The sequence below is a fragment of the Prinia subflava genome, chromosome 1 (assembly GCF_021018805.1).
Source record: "Prinia subflava isolate CZ2003 ecotype Zambia chromosome 1, Cam_Psub_1.2, whole genome shotgun sequence".
Taxonomy (NCBI): domain Eukaryota; kingdom Metazoa; phylum Chordata; class Aves; order Passeriformes; family Cisticolidae; genus Prinia; species Prinia subflava.
Genome location: NC_086247.1, coordinates 108867600 through 108893679, shown reverse-complemented (window position 1 = coordinate 108893679; position 26080 = coordinate 108867600). Strand labels below are relative to the sequence as shown.

Genomic DNA, 26080 nt, shown 5'->3' with positions numbered 1-26080 from the left:
TGTGACAACAGTTTTGGGCTGTATCTGCATCCTGAGGCTGTTCACATCTGGTCTGTATGGGTTTTGTTAAAAAGATAGCTCTCTAAATATGGACTTGCAAGGATTTTAGTAAAAGGGAAAGTTGATGTCAAAGGAGAAGTGTGTTAAATATTTGAAGGAGATAAACAGGGTTTATCTTGTGTGACAGGAAGTCTATTGTTAAAATAGAAATCCCTTTAGAAGGATTTCTAGTTCTAAATTAAGCCCAGGTTTTAAATTCCTCTGTATTTTATCACAGGGTAATTGTTGCAAACATGATCTTTCAGAGCAGTAGGTCGAAAGTCTTTGCTGAATCTTTACTGACTTCAAATGTTGCTGAATGCACAACATTCCTAATTTTACACAAATAACAGATTTAATTTAGTGAGGAATTTTGCCTAGCTTTTGCCGTTAATTTGAGGACCTCATGCAATCTTTGTTTTTCTAAAAAATACACACTATAGATTAACTCTCAATGTGCAAGCAAAAGTTCTTTCATGTAGCTGTGAAGCCACAACTGCTAATATCTCAGACTTTAAAGGAGGTTTTAAAGGATTTGTCTCTCAAAGAGTAGAGTGTCCTGGTAGATATTCTTGTTCCTCATGAAGTTCATTAAAACCTGCTGTTTGGAAAAATCCCCTAAGCGCCATAGACCTTCTGTCTGACAAAACCAAGGGACCTTATTTTAGTTGACACCTTGTAGGAATGAAATAGGGTGTATTGGGTTTTGACTTGAAGTATAGCATGCTGTAGAATTATTTCACTTTATAAAAGGAACCACAAGCTCTAATGTATCTCTGACATGTGGGGAGACATCTAACTGAAAATTTGCTAGAGTTTGCTTAATAACAGCAATGATACTCAATCCAAACAACATGATTTTACCTCACTGCAGTCTTGGTTTATTTAATTTTTAGTATTTTGTGATGCAAGGTTGTGCTTGCAAATACTGCATAATTGACAAATAAAGGAACTGTAGCAAAAAAACCCCAAAAACTTAAATCTACATGAAAATAATGCAAGTTAGGTGTTTAATATATGCACAGTTGATGACAGAAGTATTTTAAATGTATACCCTGGGAAGCCACTGTATTACCTTCACCTCTACTCCTCCCTAGGTTTTTCAGCTAAAAGGGTCATTTGAGTGTGGGAACGTGCTACAGGCAAACCAGAGTGCTAGCACCATGGTATCCAAACAAATCAAAATTGGCTGTTCACATAAGACACTCTTAATGACTTATCAGCTCTCTGAATAGATCTCCTGAATGTTATTACAGTCCATAGTTATGTAGTATTCACTCATACAAAATCACAGAAAAAATTATATTAGTGCTATATAGATATAACTAGAAATTTATATCTAGTTAAAATCTTTCTAGATATAACTAGAAAGTATATGGATGTTCTTGAAACTATTTTCCAAGGGAAGTTACTTTCTCATCTTTCTTTTCATCCCTGTTGGACAAGTTCATGTTCAATGAATTGTACTCTTAAGAATGAGGACTATCTTGGTAAGTCTTGACTAGAACAAAACCCCCTGCCTTCAGAACTTTGAGGCTGTGTACTCATATGTGCTGTGAACTGAGTTTCAAACATCTTAGGTATCTTTTCTGAAGGAATTATAGAATGATTGAATCAATCTGACACAAAAACCTGAATTGAGTTGAAATTTTGTAGCAGATGGGAAACTCCTTGTTTCCTTTTTCCTTTTTTGTATGTTTGTTTGATTTTTTGTGACGCTTTTTGGTTGGTTGGTTGGTTTTTTTTCTTTTTTTTTCTTTTCATTTTAAAAAGCAGCAACAAATCAGAAACTCTCAAGGTATCAGTGGTTATACTTCCAGAAATACTCTTCCTTTGTGTATGTCATTCTAATCATGTCTTTTCACAGAGAACAGCCACAGTCTAGCCTAGTTGAACTAATTTGTTATATTATATTATTTTTATATTGACCAGTCAAGCATATTCAACAGTATGTGATTTATTATTTCTAAATTGTTCAAGTTGCATTTTTACTATCCTTTAGTACACTCATAAACTTTTACTTATGAGAGAATCCACCTGGTTTTCTATCTTCTAGCAAGCTAATCTGTACACCTGCTGGTCATAGTCAACTACATGTTTGATCCATAGATTAAATTATGGACAAAAGCAGATTTCTGTGTTGATGGGATTCTCTTAGATGCAGAAGAGTTTGACTCACCAAAGTGTCTCCAATTGTGCAGTCTTTTTCACAAGAGAAAGTTGCCACCTCTACAATGCTTTCTAACAATAACAGCTAAACACTGCCAGTCCAGGAAAAAATAAAGTTGAGTTACGTTGTGCTTTGACTTAAAGCAGAACTGTATCGCTTCTGAAAATGTAAGGTCTTTATTCCTCCCAGGCAGTCACACTCAACATAGAGCTTCTGTCATGGGTTAGCACTGGCCAGATGTTAATGCACCCATGAATATATGTTTTTTCTCTAATAACTACTGTGGGATGTGATCAGGAACAGAGCATAGCAGGCTTAAATCTTGAAAACAAAAAAAACCCCAAAACTTTATTACATTACATAAGAACAGAGACAGAAAACTCTTAAACACACACAGAGACAGAAATAAAAACTTCTCAGAACATTTCTTCTCTTCTCTCAGTTTCTACCCCCCACACATTACTCTTCACAGACCAAACCTTTGGGTTTTAAATCAAACAATCACTACTCAAAAAAACCCCAATTTTCAATTCAGCAAGGGAGAGAGGAGTCTCTCCTGCACCACAGACTGCTCCTCAGAAAACACGGGTCTACCCTTTATGTGTTTCCATGTCACCTGTGGCACCGCCTGGAGAAGTCTGCCAGGGTGACACTCTCTTTTTCCTATGTCCAGCGCTCTCACCACTGTCCATGGACTGAAGCTGCATACAGGGCTCTTTTAAGGATACTTGCATGCTGAGCTCTCCCCCTTTTTACCCAGGGGCCGGGGTTCCAGGAGCAGGTCTGCCCTGAGGGCAGAGGGCACCACCTCACCCTCCCCCTCTCTTCTCTGCTCACTCCACTCTTCAAGTGCCAGTCACTGTAGCAAAAGCAGGGGCAGCTGTATCCACCCAAAATGCAGTTTATGTTCAAAAGAGACTTAAATTCAGTCTATGGCTAACATTATGCAAGAATAGTCCAGCTCAGAAAGCTACTCCTCTCATTCTTTGCCCATCGGGTTCCTTCTAATCGTGCTTTATCACTTCGGTCCCAGGCTGCTTCCCTCTCTCCTCCGAAACTACTAGTCATGAGAATCAATGTCTAAGAAAAGTTTTTTTCTGCTAAGCAAGGGTTAACAGTTTCTAGCTCTTGGCATGGCTGCAGGCTCAGGCACTCCCAGGCTGGGCAACTTCTACCTGGCTGGGCACCTTCTCCCGGGGGGGGGGAGGAGGGGTGAGCACACACAGAAGGCACTTCTACAGTTTTCTACCCCTCCATCCTGGGTGGGGCAGCTCAGTTCCAGAGACTTGTCCACTCTCTTCTCCTCCCCCCCCCCGGGGCCCCAGCTTACTTTAGTTCCACCACGTGGTTGTCTTGAGCCCGGCCACGTGGCTTCCCCTTTCCCCGCTCAGCCCAGAGCTGAGCAAGGGAGAGGAGATGTTTCCACTGCAGAAACCAGAACTCAAAAGAGAGCGAACCCACCTGGAGTCCTGCTTTTAACTCTTTGTGTCCTCAGAGTCCTGTCCAAACCTCTGAGTGACTAATCCAGGTGCCAGCAGAAAAGCTGATCACTGATTAGCCTGCCTACATCCCCCTGGAAAAATTGACCTCCCCCCGCAACCACGACAGCTTCCCAGTCTACTTTCAACCGAGCTGTAGTGAAGGTGGTAACTGGCTTTCCTTCCCTGGTTGTCATAATCCTTCCCACATCCATTTTCTTGTGTGTGACTGCCTGCTTGGGCACCATTGGTGAGTGCCCTACATTCCATGTGCATAGAAAAAGCTGAGCCACTCTTCCCACAAGCGGAAGCTCCCGAGAGCTTTGACCACTTCAATATGACAAATTCAAATGAGATTTTTGTCCCTTAAACCTAGTGATTCTTTCTTCAGTCATAAAATGTCCAGTCATTCTACCAGTGCTAGGAATACACTAGCCAGTATTCGCAAATTTTTTTCTTTAGATGCCATTCATTTTTAAGATCAGAATACAAGATAAATTTCAAGTCGTGCAGTTGATTTGCTCAACAGGCATATCACTGTTTTTCCACTTGATGTAACATTTATAACTCACCAAATTTTGAGAACATTTGCAATCTATTTTTTTCTCCTAGTTCGTTCTAACCTCAATATTATTATAGCACTGACAGAAATAGTTCCTAAAACATAAACAATAACAAATAAGGAACAAAAATAACATTAAAAGCAGTGAGTCTTTTTTAAAATGCCATTACCCTAAAGATACCATTTGCCTTATGTCATCTGTTTTCAGTTCTTCAAAACAGGAATACTTAAGTAGTAGTGCTGTGATGCAGAGAATGCAAATAGACTCCCAGATTTATGTAGATAAATAAGGTTTTATGAAGAATCATTATGTCACTGTGGAGTATTTTATGTACTCAAGCACATTGACTCATTCCTGTGTGAAAGAATCTGTACAGTCCTGTGTTTCTTCTTAGCAATATTTTTGAGTTTCAGCATTAAAATTTAAAAGATTATGAAATGTGGTTTCTATTTAATCTTTTTACCAACAAGATTGTTGGTCCACTCTGTAAGTAAAAGAAGGAAGAGAAGTCTAATGCATGTACATTTGGTAATATCCCTGGGGAGTCAGTTGTGTAGGTGTGGTACTAATGGGAAAAATGGCTCTCCAGGGAGCAATGTGCAGAGAGGAACAAAGAGAAAGCTTTTTGCTGGACTTAGGGTTTTGCTGCTAGCTTCTTGGCTGCATGTATCATTGTTCGGAGGAAGTACACCTGCTTTAACGTTTTCTTCAGCTGGAAGCAGACAGGTTTGTTGAGTGCTCTAATTGCTAGTAGGCATGAAAGGATTGCCTAGAAGATTGCTTCCTAGGCTGTCCTTTGATGTTTTGTATGATTTGGAAGTGAAGATTTCTTTTCCTTTATCCATCTTACTAGTAGGTGAGAATAAAAAATTTCCTCTCCGCTTTCATTCCAGAAGGTATCATGGCACATTCAGTCTGATTAGCTGTATCATGGGCCAGAAGACTCCTTTTATCTTTTGAAAGGTGTGTAAAACACAAGCATAGTCATCACAGTCCACATTCATAAAGCACTATTAACTACGTGTTTGGTTCATTTGCAGAGGTCTCTGGGCAGGAGAAATACTCTGCTGTGAACACTAGGTTTGTCATGGCTAGAAATTTTGGATACAATCCTTTTAATACATATTATAAATCTTGGACCACAATTAGAAAAGGTTCTTTGTTTAATTCCAGGTATGTTAATTTATAAACACAATAAATCTAATATAAAATGCAAGTTTTCCTAACTTGTCAGCAAAATTTGAATAGCAGAGAACTGCAGTGAGGCTTGATAGTTTGAATGTCCTCCTTTTACAAATAAATACAAGGTATGACTAATGCCCTATGAAGTCTTGTACTAAATTCAGACTATAACTAAAGCTACAAACAGTATGTTGTGATATATTTTGTTTACAGAAACATGCAAATGAATAGAGTAACTAAAAAACTCTGTAACAGGTTAAATTATAAGGTGTTATTTAATTCTCTTATTAGGAAGTACCTAGCTGAAAAAATTATGGTGTATTACTTTCACCCATATAAACTGTCACTAGCTGCTTTCTCCTGAGAGGGTGAACTGTTGCAAACATACTTGGAAACACCAAAATACTTGACTGTAGGTTGCTTGTCCAAGTAGAGCAACCTTCCTCAACTAGATTTGGTTTACGTCTCCTCTATAATACAGATTTTGTATTCAGATCCATCACTTGCAATGTTCAGGAGTGCATGAAGTGTGTCCCTTTTCAATCAGAGTCTATTTCACTTTCCAATCAAGAGTTAAGAATTTATATTTAAAGATACCTATGTCTGTTATATATGAGTCTGAAATATAGTGCCTGAAATATCTTTTTAAAGGTACGTATTGGTTTAGGCTTTATTTAGGAAATTAAATTGTTGTTCTTTAATCTGTTGTAAAATTTGGGAGAAAACCTTCAAGGTATCTTCTAAAATTTAGAGATTTGTATGTGATTTTTTAAATTATGATTTACTGAATTATGAATTCACTTTCCTTTTTATAAAATTGCATACTCTTTTTCCAAACTATCTGTTTTGCAATTCAGTTTTTTGAATGCTGAAACATGTCAGTCTTGATCTTTATAGCTGCCTTTTGAGCAAACTGCTTACAGTGACAGTGGTCAAGGCCATTAGAGTTCTATGAAGTTTTGTCATGGTCACTGTGAATTACACCAGCTTCCCAAATTTCTCTTCTGAGCACATAATGTGTGTACTTTGTCTTGTGTGGTAAGCAAGGAGTATATTTACATGTTTAACTGTGGCCTCCAATTTTCATTTTGTTGTGACATGATGAAGTATTTTAAAGAGTATGTCTGGAACTTTATTTACTTGGCCAAGAGGTCAGTCTGTTGCTTTTATCTGTGGAACCAAATGTTTGTCAAGTTTCTGTATGAATCATGCAGCATGTTAGGTGCACCAGTGTTTTATTCTAGACATCTTTATTATAAAGTTTGGATGTGCTAAATTTTCCAAAAGCATTTTAAGTCCAAGAAACTTTTTTCCCCACAAAATTTTTAAATTTGGCTTGCATATCTTTGTATATATATAGCTCTGTGTGAGCATGTATCTACCTAAATGAATTTCATTAGTTCTAATGTTTTAGTTAACTAGATAAACATTAATATCTCAGGTGTTTGGAGACAGGGATGCTAGCACACGTACCCTTAGGATGTAAGCACTTCAAGAAAATAAAATCTAGGTGATTGTATTATTCATGTCTCAATGGATGGGAAGAAGGTTGAGTGTTTGGTTCACCTCCTAATTCACCAAACAAAAGAAATGAGTTCTGAGACTCAGGCTGGTAGCCAAGGGAATAAGCAAGTGTTTCTGTTCAAAGCTGAAAGTGGAAGGATTGCAGATCACAGTCATGGATACTGGTGTTTTGTTCACCAGCTGTTCCACATTGTTCACTCCTAGTCAAACCCTACTTAAGGTTGTGACTACCGCCTAAAAAATTCTTAATGATGACCCTTGCAACGCAATACCTGCTTAAGAAAGTGGCCTTCTCCGCATTCATCTCCAAGTCACTGTCCTAAGGGTTATTTGTAAGCCATCTGGAAAGAACGGAATGACTCATTCATTTTGATGTGGCTATAGGTTTTGTGGTTATATACAGAGAAACGTTGTCATATCCCTGCAGGCAATTTTTCAGACTTCAATTTGACAGGGACAAAGTCTTACTGGACTGTCTCCTTAAGTTTATTCTGATTTAGTCTGTTGAAAATAGTCGTAGACTAACCACAAGTTTTGTATTGGGTAGACATGCAATTATGTCTGTCTTTTTTCTTCTTGGTGGGTATTTGTGATATCACTTAAATGTGTCACTCTCAGATGCGTCCTATCTGGTTTTTGTATGAAGTGTTCAGAGCTGCAGCAGAAATTTCACTCCAAAAAAGGAGAAGGAAATTAAATGTGTGAGATAAGAATTATTTCAGTTTGAGAGCTTGGCTTATTTAGACAAAACTCCTGGAAATTCAAAGCTTGTCCTGAGCTGTCATCCATCAATAAACTGTTGTGAAAGAATAATGCTAGTAATCATAAAACCACGGAAGATGTGAGATAGAAGCAGAGTAAGATTCTTAATGATCTAGGATCATAACTGTATTCTAAATGAAATGTGTTTGATTTCCTAAGGAAAGTAATAACAGTGAGGAATAGGAGAAGAAAATGTTTTGTAGGAAGTTTAATTAATGGATGAAATATCTTTCAAAGCTAAAATAGTTCAAATCCCCAAAGGTTTGACTGTTCTCAAAAGCTGAATGTAAGCTGTAGCATATGACATAACGTGTTCTACAGTGTCGCAAATTAATCACGTGTTGATGTTTGTAGAAATATATACGACTTTTAGAAAGAGAACTCATAAAAGAACTCTTTTTTATTACTTCATTGAAATCAGTGAAATACTTAAGTAATTTTTTGGCAGCCATGGGGGCTAGAAGCTAATATACTGATACACTTTATTGTTACTACATATGAGCAGCCAAGTGGCTGCATACCAGATTGCAAGTTTAAATGATGGTTTGCAAAGACATTGTGGTTTTGTTAAGAAACAAAGTACGTTTCATCCCTTATGAAAATATGAAGGAAATAGATTAAGATCAAATATAATGAACTCAGTCACTTTGTGTTTGAAAGTAAGAAATATTCGGAATTGAATCAATATTGCCTTGAATTGGATTATATTTTTCTGCTATGTCAATTGATTTGCAGTTAGGCAAGCTACAGGGGCTGATGTTATTGAATTGTAAAGGAGCTTTAAAAATCCCTTCAAAACAAGGAGATATTTTCAGGAAAGTTTTTAATACCATCAGTAAAACAAATGTAAATAATATTTTAATGTAGTATGCAGTATTTCATTTCTAATGCTCTTCTGTGTATATTTTTTGTTAAGCATAGCACTGTTCAATTCTATAATTAAAGCATATGGGTACGGTTCTAATTGACAGACCGATTAAGAATCTTGAGGTTCAGTTAAGAAGCTCTAGGTTCCACCTTGAAGTGTCACTTTGTAACAGCCTGGAGAAATTGCTAAATTCCTGTGACTAGAGGTGTTGTGAAACAGACTTGTGAGCATGCTAGAGAAAAGTTTAGGATTCAAAGCAGGTTTTAATTTAATGGATACATGCAGTTAGCAAATTTGATTGTATCAGTTTAACTGTCTTTATGAGGGTCCAAACAGAGCAGGAGAGGAGGTAATTATACTAATGGAGAAAAAGAGGAAATTTAATAAATATTCATAAAGTATATAAAATTTGTTTTTGTCATAATCTTTTTTTTTTTTAATCTAGGTCACCTTCCACACTGTTCTTTTCCTGATAGCCTACTTATTTTTTCTATTTTTTTGTCTCACTTTCTAAATAGGACTGGCTCATCACGTCTGTAATCTCCTAACAGAAGCTGTGGCCCTGTACTTGGAGGCAGATGATAAAAAGAGCACCAAGACAGCAAATGTGCTGCTTCTGTCCTTACTTGACATTTTGCAATACATGCTGACATACACAGCAAACATTGTGCGCCAGACTTTGCAGGTATGGGATTTATTCATGGGGTCTTTACTGTCTTAAACAATTTTTTAGGTAACTTCCTATTATCCTTAGTAATGAGACTCCCACTAAACTGATTTTATGGATTTTTTAGTGTGGTGAAAACTCAACTTGTCTTCCAAGTTCCTGTTTGAACCACAGTAAGTCATGGCATTGGTGGGACTTCCTCCTCCAAAAAACACATATCTTCCTTTTTGAAAATGGAGCACAAAAAGTTACAATTCAAAGAAATTTCACATAAACCTCTTAGTAACATTTGAAAGAAAAGCATTCCTCATTTTTTAGATATGATGTAAACCTAGCAAATATTGCTTTTCTTTTTAGATGATCTGCCAAATTTTTAAGTTAGTCAAGTGGAAGAGACTTGTATTTGCACTGCAAACAATAGCATGTACTCTTCATGTTAGGTTTTTATGTTCTTGAGATTATTCACGGAAGAGCAGATTTTTCTGAGGCGAAATACATCTGAAGGACAGAGATTCAAAAGATTGCAGATAGGTTGTAATGTCTTTCGGTCCCCAAAGGCCCTCCTCTGTGGATTGGCTGTTTTTTGTGTTGGTTCTGTGTTTTTTGGTTTGCAGGGTATTGTGGTGGGGGGATTGGTTTTTTGGTTTTCTTAGGGGGTGTTTTTTTAAGTAGGCCTAATGTAAGAAGTTGTTGAAAATTGAGCTATTTTCTTTCTTCTACAATGATTTTCTACATTGAAAGCGGCTGTGTTATCAAGCACATTGGGCTGTGAGGTTTTTGGTTTGGTTTAGCTGTGTGATGGTACAATACCTTGTCTTTTTTAAGTCCTCTATTAGCAGGTTCTGTAATTATATTTTCATCTAAGAATCACTTCATAGATCAAATTTTGTAAGCTAATTGCTTGTTGTCATATTTTTGGCATCACTTCTTGTAATCATAGCTGAATTCTGGACTTAAGCTCCATACAGCACCGTGAGGCAAATTATTCTGGAGGACACATGAGGAGAGAGGATCTTGCACATTAATTGCTAATATTAAATTGATGGTTCTTATTTAGATTTAAAATTAAATCTATTTGTTCAATGCCAAATTCTATCTGGCTTTACTTGAATACAACAGTTCTGGATTGATGCACTGAAACTCCAGCTCCAGTTTTGTTTATCTCTTGTCAAAGTAGTCTGCTTTGCTCTTAAAGGCAAATGAGTAACAAGGAGCAACTGGAAGACTGAGTTTTGAAGCATAGGTCTATTCTGTGCCCATATAATATTAATTTTCCAATGGTGTTACTTGTCTTGGCTTACGTTTCTTGACAATACTCATCACAAGATCCCTGAGATTTCTACATAGTACACATACCCTACTGAATGATGGCCATAACTTACTGACTGCATAGTATTCCACTATTCACGTGTCACTAAATGCATCATAAATGTTATTCTTGGACCTTTTTAATAGAGGTGTTTTGAATAAGATACCATTTAAATCACAACCTGTAAAATAGAATCAAATCTTCTTGTATTACCCATTTCTGAGGCTTTAGTTGTCTTTTACAGATAGTAGTACCTTCACTTGAATCCTTTTTATTTAAATATTGTATGTGTAAAGTGATAACCTTATCCAGCTGCATGGGCAATACATGTCACCACTTTTCCATTGCATTTAAGTACTTCATGCTGGATGGTGCTGATAACTGTATCCAGGTTCAGCAGAAGAGTTCGCTCTTTGTGGTCCAAGTACTTTCAGATTAATTTACATGTCTGGTGTGGAGAAGTTCTGTCATGTGGCACAAACACAACTCTGGCAGTGTTCAAAGCTAGGTGGGATAAGACCATGAGCAACCTGGTCTCGTGGGATGTGTCCCTACCTGGGGGAAGGTGTGAGTGTGACTAGATGATCTTTAAGGTCCATTCTAATACCTTAACATTCTGTAATTATATTACAGAATTCTACAACTTAATGTAGATTTAACAATGTATAATGTCTATCCTTCATATACATATATAATTTCTTTAGTGCTATTGTTTATTCTCTTTCCAAATACACTAATATATAAAAGTTAAGGAAAGTAGTCAAAGATTCCTGACGGAAGGTCTTCTTGTCCATGTACTAACGAGAAAAAGCTGTTCTAAATTTTACTGAAGTGAAGATGGCTTACTTCCTTTTCTTCATTAATATAAACATTCCAATTTTTGTCTTCTCTGCACTTTTTGTCCATCTTGAACTTAAGCATTTCAGGTCATTGTGGTGAGTCTCAGAGAGGGGCATACCAGTGTGACTTATTGCCTGGAGAAACAGTTTTTCAGTTCTCTTTTATTTAGAAATTCTTTCCGGAAGAAAAGCATTACCCTTTCAACTCATAAGTATGAACAGTGGAGTTTGAGCAGTAGTAGCACCTGTCTCAGGGAACTTGCTCCTCTGTTCACTTAACCAAATAAAAACCTCCAAGTATAACATTTGGACAGTGATTTTTAGGATTGAGCTATAAATGAAATACAATACAAATTCTTTTTAAATGTGTTCTTTAGACAAAATGTTTACTTTTTTTCCTCCAGCAGATTGACTGTATAGGGTCATGCTCCAAAGCGGGTGCAAGGTAATGACATTAAATGAAAATGCTGCAAGCTGACCTTTCAGAAGCCCTGGGGCAGGGATTGGTCACAAATAGCACTGCCTAGGATAGTAGTATGTCTTGATGATGGGGGGATGACAGTGATCAGAATTACAAGTAGTAACTGATCTTATTACTTGAAAACTTTATTATTCCTATTTCAGAAATCATTGAAATTATAATATGTTGTGAATATTTCGGGATACAGAGTAAGGCAGACAGGCAAAATTGGACAATATTGCTGAGAATCCTGAATTTTCAGTCACCTTGATTATCTTGGTTTGAGATATCTTTTGCACGTACATTTTATTGCATTTTGCTGAAGAAATGTCATGCAGGTCAGTATATTCAGCCTGTACAGAACGGCACAACAGCACAGGTCCCTTTGCATTGTGCTTATTGTCATAGCTGCTCATTGGGAGCCCAGGAATACTTAACTAGAAAAGAGTGCGTGAGTCTCCTTCAAACTTCCATTCACACTTCGACCTCTTAATGGACCTAATTTGTTCCTCATAACAGAGAAATCACCAGGGTTGCTTTTGATTTTTTTTCTGTCTTGTTAAGGCACAGAAATCTGGTGCAGGAGGGGACACACAGGCTGCCGAAGACCTTCTGCTTATCAATAAACCCCTGACGGACCTGATTAGCCGGCTTATTCAACTGGTGAGAGTTTGCTTGTTTGTAACCTTATGGGATGTTGCTGAAGTTGGAATTCTGCAACTGAATTCAACATATTAGAGCTCTGTTTACTAGTTTTTAATTGTTTATAAGCTCCCACCTAGTACTCTTGTACTTTGCAAGAAGTTACAGGTCACAGTGACTTGCAGGTTACCAGTGCTGTCAGTGTTTGTCCAGAGCATAGAAGTGGCATGAAGGGCAGACTGCAAGTTCTCAGTTTGGATACATATGTATAGCCAACATTTAGTCCTTCAGAGTGTACTAGTCACCACTGCATAGAGAAAGGCGTTCAAAATTTGGAACTAATAATCCTACTTCCTTCAGAAAAGTCAGTAAATGCAAAATTAGTTTGTAGGAATTGATGCATTTTAATATTATTTTCTGGGGTTTGAGCCTTCTGAGTTTTCTCAAGGGTTTTGTTTTCTTTCAATATGATCCTGAGGGATTTAGCAATAGGAGTGGTCCCTCGTGATCTGTGCACATCTTTGAAGTGTGTCTGTTTAAAGGCAGTCCTTTCCAGGGTTTACTAGATGTCACAGCACTGCATTGAAATCTCCAGAGTGCTGCATTGTGGTCCTAATGCATCCCAACCTCTGTCATACAGAGATCTATATTTACTTTGTGTGTAATGGTTTGTATGGAGGAATGCTTCTTGAGCTGGAAAGTGCTTTTAGAGGCTGCATCACCCTTTTAGTCAACATAAAGCCATTAAAATGATATGTGAGAATTTCAGTGTATCATGGTATCCTTTCTGGGTTATTTCACTTTTAGACATTTCAGAGTTGCTGTGTTCCCTTCCAGACCTTTTTTTTTTTTCACTTAAATAGAGGTTTTCAGGTTTTTTGAGATATCAGTACTGTGATCCTTCTACTATCTTTAGCACTGTCTGTCATCTATTTTAGGGAAGTGTATGATTCCTTTTTTATTAATTTTTGGTATTATACTTGGTGCTAAGTCTTCCTTTGATGGATTTATTTAAACCAGCTATTGACAAAGGCTTTTTGGAAATGCTCTCTGAATGACGTAAAACAAAGTGACTGAATTTCAACTTTTTAATATTTCATCTTTATGAAATAAATATGCTTTTACTTTATTCTTTATTGATTTTAAAAATTGCTGTATATGATAAATAGTATGACATGAAGAGTTGCAAATGTTCCTTTAAAATGAAACTAGTCATAAATTTAAATTATATAAACTTTTTGAAGAATAGAAAATTAGAGGCCAAGCTTTAACTCAGCCTATACCACCTGGAAGTCTTTTATAAGTTTTTAATTAAAGGATAGGATAATTGCGTAGTTAGCATGTACTGATTAGATTGTGACTTGGCCTTGTATTTCAGAAGCATGGCTGTAAATAACCAGTAAGTTTTGCTTTGATCTGTACTTGTGCAGATTCTAGTTCATTTAAAATGCTGATTCTAAATCCTCTAATTTTAACATACAGGTAAAAGATAAAGACCACAAGTGCCACTTCTTTAGACAGACAGATACATATATGCATACATACATATTGTTTTATAATGTTTTCAGTTTTGGAAAGATTCTGTGAGTGAGGGATTTTCTCTTGTTTGGGTCTGTGAAAGTTATTTCAGCTAGGTTTGTTAAATTTGATTTTTCAAATATTTTTCGAATTTTTCCCACTTCTGTATTAAGCATTTCCTGTTAAGCTTGGAAGAGTTTGAGCAATGGAATAATTTTAGCATTTAGGAACCACTTGTTTAAAATGGTTTATACTCTATTCTCTTTAAAAAGTAATAGATTCTTTGTGAAGTCTAGAGCATGTCTCAAGATGTATGTGCTGCCTGCCCCTCAGAATGCCTCGGGCCTACCTTAACAGAAATCCTATGAAAGCTGCCAGTGGTTGTTCTCTGTATTCATTGGGCTGTGTGGCTACATAACCCCTTATCACTGTTTTGAGGGATTCAGTTCCTTGTGAACTTTATTTTCTGGAGATAATGGGGATCTTAAATTTTGAACTAATCATTACTTTAAATACTGAGTTAAAATTGTTTTCTCTGCTTTGCTATTTCTGCCCATCTTAGCGTATTTATAGTTTCTTACAGTCACTTACATAGTTTCCTAGTCACATTGTTTCCTAGTGCCTGGTTCCTTAGTCACATTGAGTAATTGTTTTCCCTCATTGAAATGTATGTCCATCAAGTAGATTATTATTCCATGTCTCATTTACTTGTCTTTTTATTTTGCTCCAGTTCTACATGTTTTTCTTTCTCAATAAGCCCTCAAAAATCAATGTGAGTTAAACTTCAAAATGTCAGAAACTTTGAATCAATCTTTCCCTTCTGTAGTTGTGATTTAGTTTGTCATTAAAGGCATAGCAAAGCAAGTTTTGGAAACCTAGATTGCATTTAAATTAAACTTCAGAGATCTAACAATGCAAAAGGAGAAATAATTACAAACTCCGTCCTTCAGGAAACACAGCAAATACGGAAAATTCAGTGTTTAATCACAAAATCATTATGACCATAATTGATCAATAAGAGGAAAAAATTGAGAATTCAGTCTTCTCCTTGGCAGTTTTGTGTTTAAAAGTTAATTACACTTACCTTTGTTGGGTAATGTTTCTTTGCTTAGCATAAATGTAATTTGAATATTATTCTGAAACCTGCAGCAATTGTAGGAGATACAAAGCACCTTCTAATCTTTGATGTACCCATTATACTGAAAAAAAATACTACTTTTGAAATCACTTCAGTGTGGATTTTCACCAAATTTCAGAAACCATGGCAGTACCTATAAAAAGGAATTTTGTTTTCTGTAGCTCCTAGATTCAGGTCCTAGGTATAGATCTTCCAGTCATTTCTGGAGCCTACTAGACTGCCAGGAGAGAATTTTTCTTGACTTCTGAGGAGAGGCTTCCTCATTATAATATTATCTGGAAAATTTGCACTTGATTACTGTGCTCCGTATGTTACTGTTGGAAGTCCAATTAATCATGTCCAAATGTGAAGAGGACAAATATGAAGCCTCAGTGCACATGGATGAATGAGATGGTCTTTTCTAGGTATTTTTTGTCTCTGTATTGCACTGACTCTAAGGCTGTGCCCAGACTTTTTTTTCAGAGTACGTGAAGTTATTTGCTAATGAATAACGAAAATGACTGCAGAAGAATGATGACTGTAGAATTTTATTTCACTTTTCTTTCTCTAGGGATACAGACTCTTCTGTGGTCAGTGGGGAGACATATGTGTATATCCTATATTTGAAGTATTCTCTTACACAGAGCTATCCTAAAAACCAAAAATCTCCAAATAAACACACTAGAGGAAAGAAGAAAATGTTGTTACATGCACAGAATTTCAGAACAGGGTTTTAGTTTCTCAACAATTAGCATAGATTATAATGAAGAGGATATATATATATTTTTCCCTTAGGCAGGAGAATAGCCCTAAGTAAAAATATAATATTTTATTTTTTAATTTAAAACTGTGCATATATACTAATAAGAATATCATAGTAAAGCTAGCAGATTAACAGTGATGTTTTGCTTTTACATTTTGTACAATTTTTGCAAAATTGTCTTCCCTATAGATCCCCATGGTGCTTCCTTTACAGCACGTTCTGTAATCACATTAGTGATCTAATGAATATCTGTCTCTTATCGTAATAAACTCTCTATGTGTATAACCTCATTAATGCACCGAAATAGTGTCCCCTCCGGGTAATCCAGGCAGTTTCATTGTAGCTCTAAAATTAGATGCTGTAACAATTCCAACAGTGTGAAAACTGCCACTTCAGCTCAAATGATCACACGTTTCTTGCAGTGGTTTGCAATTCGTGAATACACTGCAGCTCAGTTTAAAATGATGGCATTTTTGAGAACAGACTGCAGGAATACAGATTTGCAACAACAAGAAACTTCCTGCTCTTTGCCACATTAATTCTAAAATACACAGAGAAGGTTCCATCTAGAAAGGAAAAGAAAATGGAATTTTGTGTTATAAGCTTGTTTACAGGAAGTTATAACATGGCCATAAAAATTAAGCAAAGAGTAATACACTGCTTTCATTGCACAGCAGTCTTGTCATGAGGTATTATTTTAAAATAAGTGAAAAATAGATCTACAGTTTTCAGTTGGAGACTGGCAGAATTTATAACCATAGCTCTTCAGTAATTTATTTTAAGATGCTGGATTATCTTCAAGCTATACACTAGCCAAGAATATTAACAGCTGCAAGGAGAAGTACTGCTAACTTTTCTACCTTGCTGAAGGGCTGAATCCATAATCCCCTCTAAGACTAATCAGGGAAAAGGAAACTTCATGTAATTGTGAAATATTAAGGGGCAGATACTCTTTTAAAATATTAGAATTAGTTTCTTCATGGGTTTCTACTGTTCTGAAAGAACAAAAACTATAAATGCATTTCAAGTAAATGTTCTTCATACCAAATTGAAGTGTTCTGATTAGAAAAATAATCAGAATGCTGTTCCATCTGATTAAAAGATGAACCATCTATATTCATTGTTGAACAACATTATTATGTTTTTCCTGTTCTTATTAAACATGAGATTATTTGAAAGCTGAATTTTGATTCCTGGTTTTCTGTATTTACAGATATTTAGCCTTATAAAACAAAATCAGTGACTGAAAATATAATAATGTTCTTCAGATCCCCTACTCTTTATAACCAGTACTAATACTGACTGGCAGCCAGTGCTAAATTTCAGATTACCAGCTTACAACTTCCGACATCTAAATCACTACTTGTCAGAAGTGAAACGGCAAAATGGGGAGAGTTACAGAGAAAAACGCTGATGTGGACATACTTAAATAGGGACATTGCTGAGAGTTCCTCTTCCACCTTAATTATTGATGACTTAGACTGTAGGCCAATGATTCTCATTCCCTCCAGAGCAAATATGGCCTTTCCTATTCCACGCTTGTTTCTCTCTTCATACAAGACCTGTCCTGCTCTTGTTTTACCCTGAATTTTCCCAAGGTAACTGCAACTTGCTGCCCAAAGACTAGTGAACAGCGAAGCTCGAAGGGACTCTGGGGAAGCAGAGAAGCAGAAGAGCCTGAGGTACAACAGGGGATTGAAAGACTTCATTGGCATTGGTGATTGAGTAATGTGATGTCATCACCGGCAGGTGTTGGGAACTGTGGAGTGATACGTGGAACATAGTCACTAAAGGCCTGTTGAGGAGCAAGACTATATGACGCCAAGACACATTGGATGGAAAGTTTCCTTTCACTAGATTGAAGGGGTTTTCCTTTCTCTTGTTGGGGAACAAAGAACAATAGCAATGATAAAAGGTTGGGCATACCAGGAGGAAAGAATCAAGGCTCAAGCAAGGCTGTTGGCCCAAGCACAGCTCTTCCTCACCTAGGGCAAAGTGTTCCAGTGCCTCACTGACTGGGTGTTCCTGCTACAGTCAGCCTCCCTTCGGAATAATGCTAACCAGCTGGACTTGCTTATTTGCTTCCTTGACACTGATTCTGTTGGAAGAACCACTGAGATTTGTGGTGCTTCATGGACTTCTTCACACAGGTTTGTTGTAGGAGCAGTCCTCTATGGACACTGACACCTTTCTACTGCTCTGATATTTAGTGAATATCTCAGGAAAAAACCTTGCAATCAGTCTCACTTCCAAGTATAGCTGTTATGATACTGACTGAACATGGGATTTTTGTGCCTGTGGAGCCCAGGGAATTAGCCTCCACTGCAATACCCAGGAAAGGATATATCTGACCAAAACTTTCACTGATTTTTCATTTTTTTACCTTTGTTTAGCCAACAAACATTTGAAAATTGAATATAGTTTTTGTACTGTGATTTTCTTCAGGAGGTGGTTGATGTAGCTGCCTACACTGATTTGGTAACAAACTAACTTGGAATGCTGCTTTTAGAAGGTGTGAGAGATACATAAAAGTAACTATCTTTCCTTTCTCTAACAGCATTTTGTTTCAATGAAGGAGGTAAAAGTTGTCTCAAAGCCCCAAGTGAAATTAGCAGATTTTTTTCCAATTTGTTAAGGATTAAAGATATAAATGGAACTATAAAGCTTGTTACTATTTGCAGCTTTTCCTGCTTTTTAGCCTTGCTAATTGCATTGATGATGTTATTAGAGAAGTCTGGATGATGGAAAGGAAATAATCAAATAAGTGGCGTTTAGATTGGAATGAAGAAAAAACATATAGCAAAACTGAGAAAGAAATAGCTGTTGTAGTCCTGTCACTTGCATAGTATTAGGTCAAATAGAATGTGATATGTCTTGGGGCTATATCTTCAGAGATTACATCCCAGTTCAGTCTGTTTTAAACAGCAACTCTATGAAGCTAGTAGAAAACAGGATTGTATTTGCATGCAGATCCCTTGGGAACTGCTGCTTGAATATTTGAGAAAGGTATGTCTGATGATGTGTTCAGATTGCTTTAAAGTAACTGTATGGGTTTTCCTCAAAATGAAAAAAAATGGAATTTCATACTGCAGATTAAATAAGTAATCATTATTTAAACGATTTGGCATTTTACATAAATGGTTGGACAAATTATATAAATGGTTTCCTTTTATTGTCTTTAAGGGTAGTCAGTTTACTGTACTTTAATATGGCTTCTTTGGTGTAAATAATACTTTCGGAATTAAAGAAATGAGTGGGCATGATGAGGTGTTTTTACACTTCTGTAGCTAATTGGTTAAGACTACCACTCACATTTTATTCAGGTCACAGATTACAAGGTGAGGAAAAACTGTTGTAATGATTTAGTCAAGGCTTATACATAGACGGGACTTTCCTAAATTAATTCCTCATTAAAGTAAATGGTTTTGTTATTTTTTTAGAAAAAAATATTTTTGTGATATTTCAATTGCCTTTGATGGAGAATCTGTCTCAGTTCTAAGAAAGTTGTTTCAGCAGTTAATTGTTCTTATCAAGGAGAGAAAGAAAAAAAAAGAAATCAAAGTATTATCTTTCTTCTAATCTGGATTGCTTTGTCTAAAGTTTTGAGCTATCATGTCTTATCAGTCCCTTTTCATGTAAAGGAATTAACCTCTCCTCAGTGTGCTGTTGCCCATGTATGACTGAGAGGATATGATTAAGTCCACTTTAACCCTCCCTCCGATATGCTACAGACACTGAATTCCTTCTGTCCTTGACTATTGCGTTTTCCAATCTGTTGTCCTCTTGCCTGTTCCCAAGAAACCTCTATGATTTTTTTTCACTAGCATTTATGAACTCTCTGTACTGACACTAGGCATTGCATTCCTGTTTTCGTTCCAAAATGTCAGTGTCTAATATAATATCTCTACTTGTTATTTCCAGATTGTACTTTCAGGAAATACATAAATCATTTTGAAAATGGTGTTGTATTATCAGAAGCTCATTTAAAGATGATATCTACTCATGTCCCTAAATCTTTTTTGTAATTTTGCTTCCCAGGAAAGAACTTTCCATCCTATTGCTAGGGCCTACTGCAGTGTCTGATCTTCAAAAGATCAGAATTCAGGAAAATGTTCAAAATCTTCAAAATGTAGCTCCTAATGTGACTACTTAAAATCCATTAAATAACTTGATAGCCTGTGCTCTACCTCAAGAGGCCTGATTTAGTAAAAATTAAATGAAATTTTATGGTGTGCATGATGCAGAAGATTAGACATCGTGGCTGTAATGACACTTTCTTCTATTACTGCTTCTGTTTAAAGTAGAATAAAATCACATAGTTGGGAGCAACATTTCTGGTGTGTTATGATGTCACTCTAGATAGACCACTTGACAGAATCAGACTGCAGGTATTGTTATACTGCTCCTTAAGAGTAGATATATTTTAATTATATTTTCATCACTTTGTTAAGCTCATTTTAGTGGAATTTTGAGTCAATCAACTAGAAATTATTCTTTCCTGTCACAATGTAAATGTTAATACTCTTAAAAAATCCCCAGTGAAACACAACTTTTCTGAAATTGGAATTTGATTTTTGTTTGTTCATTTTTCATTCATTTTTAGCTGCCCAGTGAAGATACTGAAATATTTTTGAGTGCCTCACAGTGCTTATTATTGCTGGTTCAGCTGTATGGAGGGAACAATCAGGAGAGTATGTCTCCAGAAAACATGGGCAGCTTTGCTGAAGTACTGAAGTCCAAGAAAGATCTACGAGAACTTAAGCTTTTGTTGAAAATTGTAAAGAGACTGGTGAGTTGACATCTAACCTTTTTCAAAGTCTGTGTGTTTATTTTATATAACTTGATAATTTTTGAGCTGGTTTTTTTCATTCTTAAAGGGAAAAATATTTAAAAATAATTTTATAAACAGAATATACTAGGTTGAATATCATGTCTTTAAATTTCACTTTTCTGGAGAAGATAGCTTTCTACACTTAAAACCTCTTACAAAAATGATTGTAGGAATTCTCCTATTTCAGTTAACTGTTCAGCTGTTTAAATAACTCATGCTATTTTTATGTTTATTTAGAAATTCAGCTCTATAAGATATTGAAACCATTTTCTGAATGCCTTCTGAAAGAACTAACCTTGTAGCATTAAATATCTGGTCAGACACGCAGTGGTTTATTTCACAGTGAATAAAAGGCTGTTTTATACTTGGAATACTTTTGTGCGTAGGTAGTTGAGTCCTCATTCTCACGGAGCTATGGGGACCACTTGTGCTGGAGTGGCTGTAATGTAGAGAGCCAGGCAGTGGGAATCATGCAGGGGCTTTTTCTAGTGATGTTATTGACACGTAGGAGGTTCACTTCCATCCTGCTCCAACATAGTGGAATGACAGCAGCTTATGTCTTTCAGGTAGCTTAAGGTGGCAATCTTCTGGTATCTGTAGCATTCTCTCAGATAATACTATAGGTTTTAATCTTGAAGTGTGTTAATAAGAAGCTTTGCCTTCATTGTCAACAACCTTGCATTGTTTGAGTACTTCATTCTTTACTCTCCAAAAGCAGGAGCTTTTGGTTAAAAGAGTATAACTGCCCCAGTGTAAGTGGCAGGAGATCCTTCAATTTTGCAAGTGCAGTGCTGACTACTAGAGTATGACCATAATCCATGGCAGCAGGAATTAAAAGAGAGATCTCTCTGAGAGACTGAGAGATCTCTCAGTCTTATAGAGATCTGAGAGATCTTGTCCTCTTTCTCCTGCCTGCTGTACTTAAATCACAGGAAATTAAACACCATACCTTTCTTCCCTGTTTTGCCCAGACCTATCTTGCCCTGAAAGAAGCATGAATATATAAAATTAAAGTTGATAAGATGTTTAAAATTCTAAAGATATTTCCTTTTGATTTTATCTTGCACTTCTGCTTCTCTTTCTGAATAATTGTTGTGATGCATAGAACTGGCTTTTGCTTTTCTCCAAAAGCAATATAAGTAAAAAGGCAACAAAGTGTGAGGGAAGAAAAGAGAAATGAGGCTGCAATATACATATCTAGATTATTTCATTTTAGCATTGCTACAGACCTGTTTATTTCTCTCTGTCTTGAAGGTTCAAAAGTTGACCTAGTGTGCAGGATACTTCAAACGGAAACTTCTATTGACTACTTTAAGAGAACAAATCTATGCTGTCACCTTTTGAACCTTGCAAGTTCCTGTACTTTAAGTTCCAGTTTTCTCCTTTGTATACCTGGTACTTGTTATTTATAACATCAGGCATAGATTTTCTGTAATTACTTTAATGAGATCATACAATTTCTTTTGAAAGCAGGGTTCATAGATAATTTGACAGATTATTTAATAAATCATATGTTATTTCTCTAAACCTTAAAAAGTCCTGTTCAGAGGAGATTATTATCTTGTCAAAATTGTCGTAATCACAAAAGACATTGAAATATAATCATATCTATTTAGGAACGATTCAGCCCACATCAGCTGAATTTTGAAGCCTAGAGCAGTGTTTTTCTTTTTAATATCTGAGCAATATTTTAATAGAGGAATCAGTATATGCACCAATTTTCCTTGTTGCTAATCAGTGCTTATACAGAACACTGTACAACTTTTAAATTTGTGGTTACCTTGATTTTGGTGGTACAAGTATTTCTTATGTAAGACAGGAATATACAAAAAGAGCTCTGTGTGGTTATGCCACAGATGCCTTTATAGCCTGCATTGCTGGAAATATGGAAGGGTATAGCAGTGTGACTACTTACCCTTTATCCAAGTGTTTTACATGACTGCAGTAAGCGAGTGGAGAGAGATATATGGATTTCAGAGTCTTCAGTTTAAAGCATATCAGAGGATTTGTTGATGTACAAGATGACCTTACCTTGATGAAATGGAATCTTATATCTATATATTGTTAGAACTTAATGATCAAACCACTGTGTTTTATTTCCAGTTAGGTAGAAGGTTTCTTGAAAAAAGTTGGAGATTTGAGTTTGTTGTTTTGTTTTGTTCAGATTTTTTAATGATCATTGTCAAATTTGACCAGCAAATCGACTGTAGGGCAATATAAACTTCTTGCAGCACTTTCTTCACTAATTGTTTTCCTAAAATTTTGTTGCATATATTTCTTAAACAGAAATAAAGATGTAGGCCAGACTTTGTACAGACTTAATACTGAAATCGCTATGAGCATAAATTTTTATAAGCTTTATTCTATTATAAAAAGGAATCATTAGGAGAGAAAATATGCTTTGAGCTGACTTCTGTAACTGTGTAAGTAAAGATCTTCTAAAAGCTTTAAAGAGGCCGCATAGACTGTCTTCTTTCTGTTTTCTTTGTGATTGCCTCAGCTTTCAAAGCTTCGGGTTCCATCAAGCACAGATTAACCCTTTTTTTTTACAAGAATCTTCCCTCTCTGCCACTGATACAATGAACAGTTGTATCAAGAAACTGAGTACAATTATTGAATCGAGGAACAAGATTTGGAGGGGTTTTTTTCCTTCAGCCTTTGCACTAACTCCCTTATTCCGATTGCTTCCTCTTGGGTTAGACAATGCTACCATTCAGATATACTTCATAATTTTTAGAAGCATTTTTGTAACTGATGACATTAGAAGAGTGATCTGTCGCATTTTTAGTTCTGGAAATGTCTCCTGCCACTTGTCGTGGAAATCACTGTATCATCATTCCATCTCTTCTGTGAAGATAGTGCATCTTATTATGTGCCCAGTAAATTACCTAGATCAAAATAATTTTTTTATGAAGTAGAAGAAATTTTCATTTGGGAAGCAAGTAGTTGAGATTTGCCTGCTTTACTGAGAAGTTTTTAATTTCTTTTTTTTCCCAGAGGAAAAAAATCTCCCTGCCATCCCAGTTTATCATCTAGTATGTAATGTAAAGACATTTTTTATAGAACAAGCCAATATCTTTCTACTGGACATATAATCTCTCTGGGATTACAGCTCGGTACTCACAAATAAATTATTTCAGCTTTCAGAACAAGAGAACACTTTTTTTTACTTCCATGTAGTAATAAGGAAAAATTCCTCTGAGAAAAATGGGTAAATATTAGGCTTTCTGCAGTCACAGTGAAGAAGAAACTTCTGTTCCGTGATTTTTCCTTTATATACTTGTCAGAAAGGCTATTGAGTTCTACCTAAATCACACCTTTTTCTCCTGATTGTCTTTCTAGAATCTCATTTTCACTTGTGTTTCGTACGTGTCAATAAGTTGTTCAGGTTTTTTGTTAGCAGCTAAGACATTTAGGATGTCATCTGCATGCCATGTACCCCATGGGGATATGTATAAGGATTTCTCAAATCATTTTAGGCTGTCTAGTAAAGACATTAAGGCTAGAATGATAATACATGAACTGTGGCAAAATTCCATAACATTCATTAATTTCATTGTAGGACTATTGAACTCTAATCTGATTTCCCTGCCAATCTGAGCCACAGCAAGGGCATCACTATATACCTGCAGGCAAATTTACTACCCTGTTTCAAATGTACCAGAGCCTGGGGAACTGCTGATCACTGTGTCTAAGATGTCATTCAAATCATGGAGTCCTGAAGTGTTTCTGTCATGTAGATTAGCAATGATACATCCTCAGTTTTATACAAAGATCTGCTGCATTTGCTTCTCTTGAATAGACAGCTCAGTGTTTGTATATAAAAATATATGTGTATATTTTTACTGCAATAGGTCCCACATTAGATCCTTGTTATATTAATCCCTGATCATGCATTATGGAGACATTTAGAGCTTGGAGAGATATACAGTCCAAGTACAAATGTTTGATTTAGAGTAGCAGTTCTGCAATCCCTCAGTAAGTTGAACTTTTTGCTGGAGGTTTACTTCTCAGTAGATTTCTGCTAGTACATCTACAGGGAACTTCCCTCAAAGAAGGTAAAGCAAAATCCCAAGAGTTTCTCAGATAACATCCCTTTTGCAGCTTCAGCTCCAAGGACTCAGCACAAGAATGAGGTGTTTGTGCAGCAATTCCCAGAGTGTCTGCTTTCACTTCGTCTTAAAAGGCTGTGGAAACCTGTCGGCGTATCTCCTGCCGAGGGACCACAGCACTCAAATAATCTCAAATTAGCTGGAGAAAACTTTTTATGCATCTTCCTCCTGATCTGAATCTTTTAAGTGGCCTGTAATTAATTTCATTAGTTGCTAAGATAATCCATAATGTTCCATTGCTCTAAGGAATAATATTATAACAGCTGTTTGTTAGACTGTGAACACAATACTCATTTGTTGATTGCTAGCATGTACATGTATACTAACTATAAACAAACCACCTGAAATTATACATATTTTTTTAATATGGGTGACTCTCACAGGACCAATTTCTGTCCTTCGTTAGTGTTAATCTCTTATTTTCCAGTTGTTACCAAGCCTGTCATCCCTTCTTTGTTGAGCATCGTTTGTTGGCTTTAGTCTATAAGGGTAATGTCCTTAAGACATTACCTTTGTATATACGTTAAAAGAGAGTATTTCATTAGATACAAACAACTTAGGTCCTCCTAAGTAAGAAAAAGCTAATCAGCATTGGGATACAGTATGCAGATCATAAGAGGATATGTTGCTCAAAATCCTTTGAAATAAATACATGTGAAGGAAAATGAACCTTCACCTTTCCCACTGTGTGGTGAAGCTCCTTCTGTTTGCACATTCAGGCAGGGGTTTTTAAATAGTTTTAATGAAATTGGAGAGATGAGAGATGGGGAGGCCTTCAGCCCCCACCTTCTGCCGTGGCTCTTTCAGGCCTTGCCATACCCTGACACAGGAGCAGCAAGCAGGATGGTGAAATTGCCATCTCCAGGGACAAGTGAGACTGTTCTCTCCTCCTGCTCCATTGGGTTTTCATCTAGTTGCAGAGTAAGCTTCTAAGTATGGCTTTTTGAGTTTTGCCTATGGTTTGACTGAAATACAATCTAAAGACACTTTTTAAATTAAAAAATTTCAATGTTACAATGTTCCTGATGAATATGAATGGTCTGCAGAGGTATTTGTGAATTAGATTGCTGGGTCAGGCCATTGTCATTGCTCAGGAGGCAGTGTGTTCAATTTTACAGCAATTTAAGAAAATTTGGTTTAAATTACTCAGAAAATGAATGCAGCTAATCACAACTACTCTAATGCAATTTAAACAAAAAATAAACAATAGAAGGAGTATAATTAATGTAATTTAAA

General features: G+C 36.2%; 1 protein-coding gene across 4 annotated transcripts in view; it reads left to right on the top strand.

Moving 5' to 3' along the window:
- ULK4 (unc-51 like kinase 4) overlaps positions 1 to 26080 on the top strand; it is a 218633-nt gene that overhangs the window by 140798 nt on the left and 51755 nt on the right. For all 4 annotated transcript variants that reach the window (XM_063407199.1, XM_063407208.1, XM_063407217.1 and 1 more), the window contains 3 exons: positions 9105 to 9271; positions 12426 to 12524; positions 20505 to 20690. In XM_063407199.1, the coding sequence (XP_063263269.1) occupies positions 9105 to 9271; positions 12426 to 12524; positions 20505 to 20690 (452 nt within the window). The remainder of the gene's footprint in view (positions 1 to 9104; positions 9272 to 12425; positions 12525 to 20504; positions 20691 to 26080) is intronic.